This window comes from Arachis duranensis, chromosome 8 (assembly GCF_000817695.3).
Source record: "Arachis duranensis cultivar V14167 chromosome 8, aradu.V14167.gnm2.J7QH, whole genome shotgun sequence".
NCBI classification, from domain to species: Eukaryota; Viridiplantae; Streptophyta; class Magnoliopsida; order Fabales; family Fabaceae; genus Arachis; species Arachis duranensis.
This window is the reverse complement of record NC_029779.3, coordinates 41146855-41162620: the sequence shown is the minus strand read 5'-3', so window position 1 is coordinate 41162620 and position 15766 is coordinate 41146855. Positions and strand designations below refer to the sequence as shown.

General features: G+C 34.9%; 3 protein-coding genes across 5 annotated transcripts; all 3 read left to right on the top strand.

Moving 5' to 3' along the window:
* Positions 1-919: 919 nt before the first annotated feature.
* LOC107462820 (lysine-specific histone demethylase 1 homolog 2) lies at positions 920-4720 on the top strand. The gene is made up of 3 exons (XM_016081495.3): positions 920-1015; positions 1245-2936; positions 3622-4720. The coding sequence occupies exons 2-3, from the start codon at positions 1406-1408 to the stop codon at positions 4329-4331; spliced, it is 2241 nt and encodes a 746-aa protein (XP_015936981.1). The 5' UTR covers positions 920-1015; positions 1245-1405; the 3' UTR covers positions 4332-4720.
* Positions 4721-9364: 4644 nt separating this feature from the next.
* Positions 9365-9868, top strand: LOC107462707 (uncharacterized). The gene has a single exon (XM_016081338.1). The coding sequence runs from the start codon at positions 9365-9367 to the stop codon at positions 9866-9868; it is 504 nt and encodes a 167-aa protein (XP_015936824.1).
* A 603-nt stretch (positions 9869-10471) lies between these two features.
* On the top strand, positions 10472-14988 carry LOC107462742 (uncharacterized). 3 transcript variants are annotated; one of them, XM_016081370.3, is made up of 6 exons: positions 10472-10632; positions 11675-11763; positions 12355-12531; positions 13168-13266; positions 13366-13611; positions 14385-14988. In XM_016081370.3, exons 2-6 carry the CDS (start codon positions 11701-11703, stop codon positions 14688-14690), a joined length of 891 nt encoding a protein of 296 aa, XP_015936856.1. In that variant the 5' UTR covers positions 10472-10632; positions 11675-11700; the 3' UTR covers positions 14691-14988. The 3 variants fall into 3 exon arrangements, with proteins under 3 accessions (XP_015936856.1, XP_015936857.1, XP_015936858.1); XM_016081371.3 differs by having other exon boundaries at positions 10479-10632; positions 11637-11763; XM_016081372.3 differs by lacking the exon at positions 10472-10632 and adding an exon at positions 10791-10885.
* Positions 14989-15766: the final 778 nt, after the last annotated feature.

Sequence of the window (15766 nt, the reverse complement as noted above, 5' to 3'; positions counted from 1 at the left end):
AATTGTTAAAGAACTTATCATTTTAATCCTATTACCAAGACGTTCTTTGGTCTTTGTTGTTTTCTTGTACCTTGTGCTCTCTTTGGTATTGTCGTAACAAACATATTTTTGAGAGGGTCTATGTAGTAGATGAAGATAAAATCCACGATTTGGTAGTACACTTAGCTAAAGAATATAACTCAACACATAAGAAGATAGCTCAAATAACGAAAAGAGTGGGTGCTTTGTTGAAAAAATAAATATGTTGGATCCTTCACCCCTTTTTTCATTAAGTTGGATTTCGATAACTCTGCTAGAAAGGACGGTCAGGCGACTTGTAGTGGTATATTAAGAGATCATAAAAATAAATTCTTGGTTTATTACAATGCGAATCTAGGTAGCTGTACGATGACTCTAATAAAACTCTGAAGTATACTATTGGGTTTGAATTTGACCCTAAACCATAAATATATGAATATTTGCATGAAAGTTGACTCTAAAGTAGCAATAATTCTCTACCTTTAAAAAATCATTGAACATAAATTTATTTGGCAAGAACATGAACTTTTGCTAGAATGTTTTTTTTTTCGTGTATTTTTTTTTATTTTCATGTTGATTTTATTAGGACTGCTTTTCTAAATTAATTTCTATTTTTTTTAACTTTATTTTTCGTTGTCTATCAAAAATTCAAAATACGATTTGAAATACATAAAAAGATAATAATATACCATTTTCTCTTTTTGTCGTCAAAATTTTAAGGAAAAAATTCAAAAAATTCTATTCACACTCATCTTCGCTTGGATTAATTCATGAGAAAATACAAAAAATTAATTTTTAATTAATACAATTTAAAATTTAAAATAAAATAATTTTAAAAAAATTAACTAATTTTTTTAAAAAAATCAATAAGATTACCCTTAATTCATATTTCGAAGTTATCCTTGGGATAAATCAAACAATATTTGTCGCATTTCGCATGCAGTGTGTATGTGTCTCCCTTCTCTCTAGTGAGAAGAAACCTCTGCATCCAATCGCTGTAAGCCCTCTCTCTTTCTCAACAATTTCCTCTTGTTCTCACTTCTCCCTCTCTCATTTCTTGCGTTCTTTGTTTCATTAATCAGTGGCTAAATGAGTAAATAGCGTCCATTGAGCATTTCTTTGCCCCTTCTTGCATTAACAAAATACCTTTAATTTTTCCGATATGCCGCCGATCTTCCCTTCTCTCGCCGGATCTGTGTTCTGCTCTTTCTGTGCTGTCTGCTCAGCTGTTCCGCCGCCGTGCTCTGATTCCGTCCGTTGAGGTTTCATAGGAAATTAGGAATGTATCATGGGGTTTTTTGAAATAGTTTAAGTTGAGGCATGTTTCTTTGTTGACCTAGGGTTAGGATTTTTGTTGGCTTCATTATTTGAACCCTAGATAGCAACAATGCAAACTCCATGTTTGGATGGATCCGTTGCGAAGCGTTCGCTGAGAAAGAAGGCGAATTTGCGGAGCTATGACGAGAATTTGATGGATGAGATTTTTGAGAAGGAGTTAGGGAGTGGATTGAAGAAGAAAAGTAAGACCAAGGAGGCTTTGGAGAAAGAGACTGAAACCGAGGCTATGATTGCGTTTTCTCTAGGTTTCCCCATTGATGCTTTGCTTGAGGATGAGATTAGAGCCGGCGTTGTGAGACAATTGGGTGGGAAAGAGCAAAATGATTATATTGTCATAAGGAATCATATACTAACTCTGTGGAGAAGTAATGTGAGGGTTTGGTTGACGAAAGGGCATATTCGAGAGACCGTGAGCAGTGAGTGTGAACATTTGATTAATTCTGCTTATGACTTTCTTCTGTACAATGGTTACATTAATTTTGGGGTTTCGCCTGCGTTTTCTGCTCAAATTCCGGAGGCAAATGAAGGGACCGTGATTGTCGTTGGTGCTGGTCTTGCTGGATTGGCAGCAGCCCGGCAGCTATTGTCGTTTGGTTATAAGGTTGTGGTTTTGGAAGGCAGGAACCGTCCTGGTGGCAGGGTTTATACTCAAAAAATGGGGGCCGATGGGAAATTCGCTGCGATAGATCTTGGTGGGAGTGTTATTACTGGCATTCATGCTAACCCTTTGGGGGTTCTGGCTCGACAGCTTTCTATACCGCTTCATAAAGTTAGAGATAATTGCCCCTTGTACAAGCCAAACGGGGAACCGGTTGATAAGAAAATGGATGCAAGTGTTGAGTTCATATTCAATAGGTTACTTGACAAAGTTATGGAGCTGCGGAAAATTATGGGTGGGTTTGCGAGTGATACATCTCTTGGTTCAGTCTTGGAGACACTCAGGCTTTTGTATGCTGTGGCTCGAAGTCCTGATGAGAAGCAGTTGCTTGATTGGCACCTTGCGAATTTAGAATACGCAAATGCTGGATGTCTTTCGAATCTTTCAGCTGCGTATTGGGATCAGGACGATCCATATGAAATGGGTGGTGATCATTGCTTTCTTGCAGGAGGCAATTGGAGATTGATAAAAGCCTTATGTGAAGGAGTTCCTATTTTTTATGAAAAGATTGTCAGCACCATCAGATATGGAAATGACGGTATTGAGGTTATTGCAGGGGACCAAGTCTTCCAAGGAGATATCGTTTTGTGCACTTTGCCTCTTGGGGTTCTGAAAAAGAAGACTGTGAGCTTTGAACCCGAATTACCTCCCAGAAAGCTCGAAGCAATTGAGAGGTTGGGATTTGGGCTGCTGAACAAAGTAGCAATGGTTTTTCCTCATGTGTTCTGGGGTGAAGAACTGGACACATTCGGATGTCTCAATGAATGTAGCCATCAACGTGGTGAATTCTTCTTGTTTTACAGTTACCATACTGTTTCAGGAGGCCCAGCACTTCTTGCACTGGTGGCTGGTGAAGCCGCACAAAGCTTTGAATCCACAGATCCATCTGATTTGCTCAATCGGGTTTTGAACGTCTTAAGAGGTATTGATTTAGTTCATTGATTGTTTGTGAAAAATCAAATGCTAGTATATCATGTTATTTAATATACCAAATTTTGATATTTAATTTAATTTTATTTTGCTTTGCCTTTTTTGTTTCATTTACTAAATCATGGTATGGAATATTGTAATTCAAAAAAGGATCACATATTTATTTATGTTGCCACGGTTTAGTCGGATTTTGTAGTCTTAGTCACAGCCTCTATTACATAATTATATATGAAATTTTCTTTACTGAACATGTTCGCTCCTTCCACATTCCCCTGTTTATAAATAGAAAAGAGTAATAAAGTACTAATAAACAATAGTATAACTATGACTTGATAAATGAGTGCAATACTGGAATAGTCATGGACACTTAACTGTTTAATTCAAGAAATCGGGTATGGAACTCCTGAAAACACAAGAAAAGAATCCAGTATTAATTCAATTATAAAATTTGTATATATCTGTTGAATGTGTTCTTAGCTTTATGTTTTGAATATATATGATGATGATGATGATGATTATAAAAGTAGGGATCACCTTATACTGGGTGTAAATTTTTGTTATACTTGTACTATCAAGTAACCTTTACAAATTATGAGTTTTATCAATCCAACTATTTATTTAATATCATGTTATATTCCTTTGCCTATTTTGCTTCATGTGGGGCATCTATTATGCAGGTATATATCAATCTAAAGGTATCACTGTGCCCAATCCGATACAGTCGATTTGCACACGATGGGGCAGCGACCCACTATCATGCGGTGCATATTCTCATGTTAGTGTGCAATCATCTGGTAGTGATTATGATATACTCGCTGAAAATGTGGGTAACCGACTGTTCTTTGCTGGTGAGGCCACAAGTAGGCAGTACCCAGCCACAATGCACGGTGCTTTCCTGAGTGGGTTGAGAGAAGCTTCACGCATTTACCAATCATGCCGTGTTCCGCAAAACTATCCTAGAAAGTACACAGTAAAGAATATCGGGCCGAACAATGATGTACTGTTAGATATATTCAAGAGGCCTGATTTGGAGTATGGTAAATTCGCTTTCATATTTGATCCTTCATCGGCAAGTCCGCAATCAATGGGGCTTATGCAAGTCACTTTCGGTGCTTCTGAGGAACATTACAAGGATCTGTTAAACAGCTATCCCTATCCCTTGAAGTTGCCGTTGCAGCTCTACGCAATCATGTCTCGTGAACAGGCACTCCAACTGCAACAAATTTCGGGAGGGGATGAAAGTAGACTGTCATATTTGACAAAAAACCTCGGGTTGAAACTTATGGGATCAAATGCTTTATACAACGCAGGACACCCTCTTATAGCTAGCATAGCTAGCTCGCGAAAAGGCAGGTGGAGGAACCGTGCAACTTCGATTTTCGTGTAAGTAGATGTGGATAATGCTATAGATACCCTTCACAAAAGCATGGATTTTCTGCTTCTAGGGTTCACATTGTGTATGTAGGCAAATTAGATCACTAATTTTTCTGCTAGATAGATCTTGACGATTTGACCCCCTGAGAAGATTTCAATCTCATTTGTTAGCTAGCTATCTGATCATAGGAAACTTAAAACCATAGGAACATTGAGTCATTTGAAATTTGAAGACAATAGACACTAGTAATCCATGGGATGGTTGAAGAATCAGCATGCAGAGAAAGGTACAACCGTACAAAACATCTTGTGTTCATATTAAACTTCACAGCGTCCCAAAGGATATGATTGTATTTTTAAGGTAGACCTGTTTGGTTTACCTATATTGTTTTTGTATCATAATTCTTTGTTTAGTTCTACGGGTATTCACCCATTCAATGGTAGTTAACACATTAAGTATCTATACAAGCTTGCTGCTGGCTGAAGTGGCGGCTTCTAAATCATCCCTGTATGAGGTATGGACCCGACATCGAGGTGCCAAACCTCTCCCATGGGTGTGTCTCTCCAATGAATTTGAGTACATATTAGAAGAAATTCGTACCAAATGTAGGAATGGTTTGTATATTTCTAACCAAAAAAACCCAAGAAAGTGTGAATTATACTGGGTTTTTAGGTCACGAATTTTAAACTTAGACTGAAAATCCATGACCTAAAATCTAAAATGTAGCATGTTAACTTAAGAACTTTAGACATTTTCTTATCTTTCTCAAGTAAGACCCAGATTGAATTTGAAAAATCTAAGAATTTTATATATTCTCTTAATTTTGGTAAAACTTAGATTAGATACTTTTACCATATAAAAAGCTTAGATATTCTTTCGATAAGCATTTTTAAGACTGCATATCACTATTAGATCAATTTATAAAAAAAAAAAATTGAAGTACAAAGAATCATAATTTGTACACAAGTTGAGAAGTTCAAAAACATGACAACTTAGTTTTGAAACCCTAATTGGTTCTTAGATGTAGTTCTAAAATATCTCGAATGACAATGAATTATTCTTAAAATTACACGGATATGATTTAAATATGAATATACAATAATTTTTTAAATTATAAATTATTTTTCTTTCTGTCCATAAACAAGAACCTAAGGGATGAAGAGAACAATGAAGAAATTCTTAGAGTTGATACATCTTTTTCTTTGTATATTTTCTTCAACTCTTCATCACTTCGTGACTTCATGAAGGTTCCAAAATCTTATTTAAATAGCGTTAGTAGCATTTAAGAATCGTTGGAAACTCTTTCCAGTTTACTGTCACATTTTTTCTTAAAAAAAGTACAAAGGATAAGTGTAATTTTTTTTTATTTATATCTATTTTTTTTCCTTTTTGGTAGATACGTACTGTAATTGTAGTAGATGATTGAAAAGCTATTTTCAAAAAGGTTTGAATTGTTGAGAACCTTTATTTGAAGGGTAAAATGCTTAAATAAATCAAAGCCAATCTTAAATTACACAAATTACCCAAACAAAAAATATTATATGAACTTTTTAATGGATGTTTATGTGTAAATCGAATGAGTCTTATTCAATTTACATTAGTTGGTAGTAAATCAAATGAATATGAGTCAATTTCGTGCAAATCGAATTGGGCTGATTCGATTTATGCATGCATGTTGTCAACCCTTGTAAATCGAACAAGTATAATTCGATTTATCCATAATTTTTGGTAGCTAGTAATTCGAATTAGTCTGCTTCGAATTAGGTAGTTTCGTTGTTTATAGTAAATCCAAACAGTCCAATTTGATTTACTATGTAATGAGCTATATGTATAAATTGAATTTGGGGAATTCGATTTAGTGTAAAGCCAACCTAAGATTGCACCTTTATCTGTGCCTGTGATTGCACCTAAGGCAATGTTGATTGCCTCCCCGTCCTTTGTAACTGATTTAAATCGCAGTCGTGATGGAGAAATAGGTGATATTACGTTTGCTGGTATTATTGATATGGCATTGGTTTTCATTACAGGATGGAACACCGGATAGTGTGGACGATGTACTACGGGATGATGATGACAATGATGATGTGGAGTCCGACACAATTGTTGATGATAGTGGTGATGACATAGCAGGGAGTAATCCAGCTGGGGGTAGGGGAGTATCAAGTTCAGGAACTCAGTAGTATCTCCCGCACTTTTTAATTTTGGATTTGGATGCCATGAGACAGTAGGGGTACCTGGCGTACCTATTGAATTTGGGGCCAGAGATACACAAGATACTGGAGGACTAGCGAAGTTTCAGGTTGGTTAGCATTTTTAGGATAAAGAGGAGACCGTATTAAGCGTGAAGACCTATAACATCTGACGTGGGGTTAAGTACAAAGTGGTAGAGTCTGATTATTGCAAGCACTATGGGAAGTGTAAGGAATTTGGCAACGGGTGCATATGGTTGATTCGGATCAGTCTCCGTCAGCGTAGAAGTATTTGGGAGGTAAAACGGTATAATGGACCTCATACTTGTCCGACCACGTCAATATCGAGTGATCACAGGAAGCTTGATTATCATGTGATCTCGACATTCATACTGTCTATGATTAGAGCTGATGCTGCCGTGTGTATCAAGGTACTGCTGAATGTGACAAGAGCACATTTCAGTTTTAGACCGACTTACAAGAGGGTTTGGTTGGCTAAGCAGCAGGCCATGACACAAATTTACAGAGATTGGAATGAGTCATACAATGAGTTGTCCTGATGGGTATTAGGTTTGCAGACGATGATGTCGGGTAGTGTTGCAGTGTTGAGGACGATCCTCGCAAAATGGTATAAACCGGCCATCTACAAGTATGGAACGATCCTCTCGTCCAAGCGTATATCCTGTTGCCGTCTCATGCTCGCGATACATTGGTGGGGCTGTATAAACAAGATAACAAATTGTCTATTAGGATCACATCAAAATATATTTCTATAACAATATCAACTAATGCATCTGTTAATCCAAAGAATACTATAAACGCAACCAAATAATCTTACGGGTTCAAACACAAAATAAAATCATATATTCATCAAACTGGGCCTAATAAAATAAGTTTAATGTTAATAAAAAATGATTTAATGTACAAGATCGCACAATTTGGATCACTAACAGGTTCATCATTGGCAATGTTGACGTCACATGAATTCTAAGTTAAATAGTAGAGATCACTACCCATACTTTTTTTAATAACAACCCAAATCACAATATAGACTTAATCACTACTCTTACTCTAACTAAGTTTCAATACCCATTATCTTCACTACTCATACTCTTCTAGTTATTTGTAATCACTATCCAAATTAAAACTTGTCCCGTCAAATCTCTAGAAACTAATAAATCACTACTCTAACCACACTATTTACTTTAAAAATTGTAAACTATGACTAACGTTAAAAGAGACAAAAAAAGTAAAATATCTAATTTTATTTTCGAAAAAAAATATGCACCAACTTCTTCATTGATGACACCAGCAATATGGACAATTCCGTCCAAGCGATAAAGACGATCCGGGTTATCCGCCATCAGCATAATATCTGAATATTAGAGTCTTTGGGTTGAGGTTTCTCTGGAGTTTGGCGGGGTAGAATTTCTGAATTATAGTTCGAATGAGCTCAATTCAAATTCTATTTATAGGAAAATTCTTAATAAATCGACTCAGCCAAAGTCGAATTATCATGGACGCACACTGTATGTAATTTGAATAAGCCCAATTCGAATTAGTATGGAAACAAAATCAAGAGTATATCGAAATAGCTTGTTTCGATTTATTGTGAGAATCACGTGCATAGATAAATTGAATTGAAATTATTTGTTTTACTACCTCGACAACATGCATACATAAATCGAATCAACGTGCATCGATTTGCATTTTATCTTAATAATTCGAGTTAGCCTGATTCGATTTAGTAAGAAAATTGCTAAATCGTATCTAACTCATTCGATTTATATAAAAACGTCCATAAAAGAGATTTATGTAACGATTTTTTATTTGAATAACTTGTGTAATTTAAAATTGGTATTGGTTTATTTAAGTATTTTACTCTAATTTTAAAATATTATTTGTAATTTAATATCTTTAGTGATAACTGATTTATGAGACTATGATTAAAGTAGAGAAAATAAAAAATTTTATAAAATAAAAAATAAATAAAATACATAAAATATAAAATTATAATAAAATTTAAATTGTAAAATCATCAAATTTAAAATAAATTTTTTAAAATTATAATATAAAAAATTTGCAAAAATTAAATCAAAATTCCAGCTCCTATAGCTATGACAGTGTGAATGGAACATAACGCGGTAGCAAGAGAGTGCCCCAATGAGATCTGGGAGTTGGTATCATTTTGACCAAAACAAAATGACATAAATAAAATAAAATTGAAAAACAAGTCTGGTTTCTAGAACTTCATATGTTTATTTCAACAACTTTTATTTATTGGCTAACTTGTAGACAGAGAATTTTGTGTGTACAAATAATCAGACTCGATGAAATCACACTAAATTAGCTCCTAAAGTGTTCGGGGCCGGGCCGGGTCGTAGGGCCGTCAAAATGGGCTAAACCCATCGGGCCAGCCCGTTTACCCGTTTAAATGGGCGGGCTTTGTCCCTAAAATTAAGCCCGTTTAAATTTCGGGCTAAACGGGCTGAGCCCGATTAACCCGAAAAAAATGACGGGTTAAACGGGCTAGCCCGCGGGCTAAACGGGTGGCCCGTTTAATTTTTTTTCATTTTTTAAAAAAAAAGTAACACTTTTAGCTAATATTTTTTCCAATCCGACCCGAAAATCCGACCCATCAATTAAAAAAAAAAATTTTTAAATGGTTTTTGACCTAAAAGTGGTATTTTTTGTCAAAATATTTTTAAAAAATAAAATAAAATGATAAACGGGCTGGCCCGTTTAACCCATCGGGCTGACTATAAACGGTCCGGGCTAAAAAATTTTGGCCCGCGAATAAAGCGGGCTTAAATGGGCCAGCCCGTTTAACCCATGGGCTTAATGGGCTGGGCCTAAATGGGCCGGGCTAGCCCGTTTGACAGCCCTATGGAATACTATTTAGCAGATGGTATTTATCTTGAATGTGCCACATTTGTCAAATCAATCTCAAAGCCACAAGGTGAGAAACGCAAGTTATTTGCACAATACCAAGAAGGGCAAAGAAAAGATGTGGAACGAGCATTCGGAGTGTTGCAAGCACGCTTTGCAATTATACGTGGTCCAGCTCGTTTTTGGGAAAAGAAAAAGCTTGCCAACATAATGAGAGCTTGTATTATATTGCATAATATGATTGTTGAGGATGAAAGAGACACTTATGCAGAAAATTTTGCTCAAGGCTTAGAGTATGATGATGTCGAAAATGGCTTATCACAACCTCAGCTTGGAGAAGAAGATTTTGCACCATACTATCAATTTCTCCAAAGAAATGCCCAACTTCAAAATAGGCAGCAATATAGACAATTGAAAGAGGACTTGATTGAACACATATGGCAATTTCACAATGCTTGTCGTCAACTATAGAGTTTAATTATGTTTTTCTTTGTATTAAGTAATTTTACAAATTAGTGTAACCCCGAATTCATCTATTGTGTATTATTGTTATATATGAATTTATTTAATATTAATATCTTTTAATAGTAAATTATTTTTAAATTTAAATATTTAAATTACATTATTAAAAAAAATAATTACATTAATTTTAAATATTTTAATTAATTAATTAAGTGAAATCACAACAGGGACTAAAGTTAATTCCTCCTAATGAAAAAGAGAGAGATGCTTTGAGTTCCTATTTATTGTTTATGACGTAAAAGCTGATGTGGAGTTACTTTTTATGACAGATGAGTCATAAACAGAAATTGGGATGAATTTTTTATTAGAAATGATCTAAGGATACAGCAGGTACTGACATAGGATCTACCTTAGGTGAGAGAGGTTCAAAATGTTAAATATGTCAGATGGAATTTGATTATTAATAAATTTAAATATAATTTAACAATTTTGTAATGCGGTATGTTAAATCAAAATAGAAAATAATTTACATTTTAATTAAAATCTTAAATTTAAATCTTATAAATAGGAAAGAATTTTTTTTTTATGAATATTAAGATTACACACCAAACACAAGGAAGCGTTGGTAAAGTGAAAGAAAGAAAACGCACACACACAAGACGCATGTTCAGTGCTCACTCTATATGCTTTGTGCACTGTCTTCTTATAAAGCTGGTAGCAGAGGAAACACACATTCTCTTTCACACCCTCTCTCTCACTCTTTCTCTAGACAGGTTTGTTATTCTCTTCATTCAATCAATTTTAGTGATGTTACGCTACTCACCAAACAAAAACACTAACACCGCACCCTAATTAGTGATTAATTACTGTCCTCTTACGCATGCATCGCTATTTTGTTTCATTTTTCTTTTGCTTTGTTTGTTTGTTTGTTTGTTTCTCCTTCATCTTCCTTCTCGCACTTCTAGATCTGCTACCACTAATAGAATTTTCCTGTTCTGGAATATCGAGAATCTATCCTCAGATTCGGTTAATTTCTGAGATTAGCACTTTCAGTTTCCGGATTTTTATTTTCATGTTTGAAATACTGATTGTGTAGATTTTGTTGTTCAATTAGTTCATTCTTTTGTTAGTTACTGAGATGATTATATGGCTTTAAGTCAACGCTACCAAGTGTGATTTATTACATCAAGTGGAAAATATTTAGCCTTTGTTGATTTTGTAAAAGAAAAAGTTTCAATTCGGGTACTGTGAATTGCCTCTACTTTGTTCTTGTTCTGATGTCTTAGTTTGTTGATCAAAATTCCATTCGGTTTGTGGAAAAACAAAACAAAACATAGAAGGTTGAAATTGTTGACCAAGTCTCGAAAAACAAAGTCAGAATGGGGTTTGGTTTCAGTTTTTGTCTTCTGTTACCAAACATCAGTTTACTTTTATGTTGTGAACTTGTTGGTTAGACTGTTGAGACAGCTTCATAGATCAAAACTTTAGGTGTTTCTCTCTGTTCTGATTTATTGCTTTTTCAAATTAGAGGCTATTACATCTGATGTAGTGCAGTACATGACTTCAGTTAGAATTGCAGATTTTGATACTGTTCATCTTTTGGGAGAATGGAAGCCTGATGATGCTTTTTAACCTCTCTCATTTTGTTTTTTTTTTATTTTATTTTAGATTTATTTGCTTCTGAATTCGCCATATTTTCATACCATGTTTCCAAATTGCATTTTTTTTTTTCAGTCTGTTTTTTTGAGGAAATACAAATCATTGATTGTTCTTGAAGGTGCAAAAAGGAATCTAATTTGAAGATATTTGCTTTAGGTTGAGAACTAGACTTGGCAGTCAACATGTACCTTCTTAGAAGACAAACCCAGAATCAGCCGGATGATTCCTTATTTCGAGAAGCAAAGGTGAATATTTTAATTCTCTTTTCACACATTTTAATTCTCTTTTTGATAGGATATATATAAGATATTCAAATCAAACCAATTGGGTGCCCGACTCAGGCCTATATGACTTGATCGATTAATAAAAGTACTTTAACACTCCACGTTTGTCATATATTCCATACGTAACACTAGCTAGATGCATATTCATGGAATATGATTCACTTTCAAGATGCCTTGCTGTATACTCATCAACTCCATTTAAAAATAACCTGAAAGCCTTACTTTTAGTACATTACATCTTCTCATGGTATCCTATGAGGATAATCAGAAACGGCTATGCTTGCTTGTATATGTTAAAACTTAAAAGAGTAGTGATAAGATGGCTCATTTTTCGTGTGTTGGAAGGTGCATCACCTCATTACCATATGATGAAGTATGATCCCACTCAAAGTGGAACGCATGCTCAATTTTGTAGTAATCAAATGATGAGTCCCAAACGAGTACATTCGTAATGAATTATAGAAACATTTCATGTTACAGAAAAAAAAAAGAAGTAAACTTCATATAATGTTCCTTTTATAGAATTGCTAACTGTACAACAATTACAAACAGGTCACTGAACTCAGGGCTGCTCTTGGGCCCTTGTCCGGGCGTCGTTTGAAATATTGCACAGATGGATGTCTGAGGAGATATTTAGAAGCACGAAACTGGAATGTTGATAAAGCCAAGAAAATGCTGGAGGAAACATTGAAGTGGAGGTCAACTTATAAGCCTGAGGAAATCCGTTGGGTATGTATAGTCGGTTCCAACACCCCCAATTTGATGATACCTAAATTTATATTGATGAATCTGTCATGATTGTAAAATTGATCCTTGCATCACATGATTCAACCAGTTCATGGTCCTGAATAGTGAATATGACCATGTTAGCACAAAATCTTGTCTAAATTGTTTGTGCTGGCTTGTGCTTTGTATTTTGTTTGTTTTGTTCTTTCTCATGTCAACACAATTCATTTCATTCTAATGTCTTCTACTAAATAGTTCTTTTACTTTCATAATCTGGTGCAGTAGATTTCAAACTTGTAGCATGTACCATGAACATATCTTTCTCTTCTATTAGATCAAATTAACTTTTGGATTATAAATTAATAACTCTTACTCACCTATACATAAATGTCAACAATAAATTCATGGTCATAAATTAGCATCGGAATGCATTTAGTTGACAATTAAGATGATATCTGATGGCTTCTGCATGTCAGCATGTGTAATCTAGCTAGGACAAGTTAGTTTGAAAGAAGTGTGTATCTGCATAGTTCAAGGTGGGAACAAATCCACTTTAAGTAGCAGCCTGCGTAAGCATATTTTTTTTTCATTCATAAATTATGAAGCAACCTTAATAATTGAATAATTTCCTACATCCAGGATGAAGTAGCACACGAGGGTGAGACAGGCAAGGTCTCCAGAGCAAACTTTCATGATCGACTTGGGAGGCCGGTGCTTATATTGAGGCCAGGGATGCAGGTTTGATTACGGATTTTGGTTACATGCTTTTGGGAACACATGCTTCTATAACTGTCTAAACTTATGTTATTTCCATTTCGGATTGAACTTTCTTTTCAGAACACAACGTCTGCGGAAGATAATATTAAGCATTTCGTGTACCTATTGGAAAATGGCATCCTTAATCTTTCCGAAGGTCAGGAGCAAATGTCTTGGTTGATAGATTTCACAGGATTTGCAATGAGCACAAATCTCTCCATCAAAACAGCCCGTGATATTATTCACATTTTACAAAATCACTATCCAGAGAGGCTTGCTATCGCTTTTTTGTATAATCCTCCAAGGATATTCCAAGCTTTCTGGAAGGTTTGTTGTCTTGCTTTCCAACTTCCAAGTGATTTTTGCTGCTCTTCATTGCATGGTTTTGTTTGATTTTGATTTTGAATTTTATTTTCTCATAATCCGTGTGTAACATGGTCTATTTTGGATTTATTTGGATTTTTTTGGATTTTTTTTTGTGATATAAATTATGGCGTAGTTTGATCTATGTAGCCAATACATTAAGTGAGATTAGATTGCTTGTTATTGTTCTTTTAGGTGTAAGGTTATATTACGTGGTAATGGTTTTATACTTTGTATATTTGTTTTAAAGACAAGTTACTACTTGCGTATCCTTTTGACAAATGAAAGAAAAGCATTCATGGCCCCCAAAGATTACTAAAGTTTGACAAACTTGACCAAACATGGCTCCCCAAAGATCGAAACGTTTGTAATCTTTCGATGCCTTGAGTGTCTTTCTTTCATATAGGAACTATTTTGTCAAAATCATAATCTTTCAGGTGTTAATTGCTTTACCCAATTATCTAATCATATCATCTCAATCACTGTTCACACGCATACCTAGGGAAATTTGGTTGGACTAGCTTTCAGCATGACAAATTCAATTCAAAATTTCAAGTATATGCAAGCATTTTTGAAATACAGTAGTAGACTAGTATGTAGTCTTCAATATTCAATCTGTTTTTTTGTTCTCAGTTTCTTTTATGTCCTACTAATTGCACCATGTCTCTTAAATTGGATTATTTATTATCTTTTGAAAATAATCTCTAACAAATTTGGAATTGCTCAATTCTTCACAGGCTGTCAAATACTTCCTGGACCCAAAAACAGCTCAAAAGGTGAAGTTTGTTTATCCAAATAACAAGGAAAGTTTGGAACTGATGAAATCGCTCTTCGATGTTGATAACCTTCCAAGTGAATTTGGGGGGAAAGCTACTCTAAAATATGACCATGAAGAATTCTCCCGAATGATGGTTGATGATGACCTAAAAACGGCCAAGTACTGGGGCATTGGCAACGAGAAACCGTCATTCCACCCCAAGGGTGGGCTGTCCGGGGCAGAGGTGGCACCAGAGCCCGTACCCGTTGAGCCACTTGCTATTTGAGTTAGCTGTTTTGATTTTTTTTAATTTCCTTTTAGTATAAGTAAAATAATGTATTTTTGGTTATAAATAAGTTAAAGACTACACATCCAAGTCAGAAAAGAGGCAACAATCTGGTTGCTAATTTAACGTGACAGATATACTATGATGGAAGCCATTAGAATTGGTCTAGTGGTGTGAGGGATTGGGATAGTAGTATTTTGAGGGTCTAGTTGCTAATTTCATCTCCATCGTGTAACCAAAAGGAAAGATATACGACGACTGGAAAAAAAAATGGATGAACAAACTATTTTTATTTATAGATGGACAAACTATTTAACATCAAATTAACATTCTTGTTTCTTTATGGGATTAAATAAATGAAGCTTGTTGAGAAAATGATCTCTAAACTTAACTGGGTGTTTTGTTTGTTTACCTTATCAGTGTTCTAGTTACTACGGGTTCGTCGGTATACAGTAAAATGAGATTATCTAGGTGGTTATGAAATTTGTTGTTCACAAATATATAAAGAAAACAAGGGTTGCGACCTGAACTGATTCTGATACAAACAGAGAAGTAAAAAGAAAATTGGACTAGAATTCAGGTTTAGTGTGAAAAGAATGCTCAGCTTTTCATTTCATAAAGGTGAGTATACACTCTGCGCCAATTGACTGAGTCAATACAAAAATGAATGCAACAGTGCTATCCACGATTACACTTAACTACTCAGAAGACCTAACGGTTGGTTGAAGGTTTTTCCTAATGGCATATGTTGTGTCTTAGTAAAGACCACACTCGGGTTCAAGTCTAAGTGGAGATATTAGATAAACCCTTTTTCTGTGGTTTACACATTAGATAAACCCTTTGTGCACTAGATAAATCCATAAATAGAGTATCTTAGAGTGTGTGTGAGTAGGATGACCAAAAAACAAAAAAACCTAACTGCTATAACAGATTCTTATACCAGACTTTCCTAATTCTAGCTGCTACAACTAACTCTCTAATTAGCCATTATCCTTGATACGGCCTGCAAGGTGATCCGAGTGGCATAGTTGATAAGGGTTTTTATTGTTGGTCTAGAATTTCTCTTATAGAAATAA

Excerpts from the sequence above, each read along its gene's own strand:
- LOC107462742 (XM_016081370.3), top strand. The coding sequence starts at position 11,701 with ATGTACCTTCTTAGAAGACAAACCCAGAATCAGCCGGATGATTCCTTA. Across the intron at positions 11,764-12,354 it reads CCTTATTTCGAGAAGCAAAG|GTCACTGAACTCAGGGCTGC; the intron begins GTGAATATTTTA and ends AATTACAAACAG. Across the intron at positions 12,532-13,167 it reads AGCCTGAGGAAATCCGTTGG|GATGAAGTAGCACACGAGGG; the intron begins GTATGTATAGTC and ends TCCTACATCCAG.
- LOC107462820 (XM_016081495.3), top strand. The coding sequence starts at position 1,406 with ATGCAAACTCCATGTTTGGATGGATCCGTTGCGAAGCGTTCGCTGAGA. Across the intron at positions 2,937-3,621 it reads GGTTTTGAACGTCTTAAGAG|GTATATATCAATCTAAAGGT; the intron begins GTATTGATTTAG and ends TCTATTATGCAG.
- LOC107462707 (XM_016081338.1), top strand. The coding sequence starts at position 9,365 with ATGGGCCGGGCTAGCCCGTTTGACAGCCCTATGGAATACTATTTAGCA.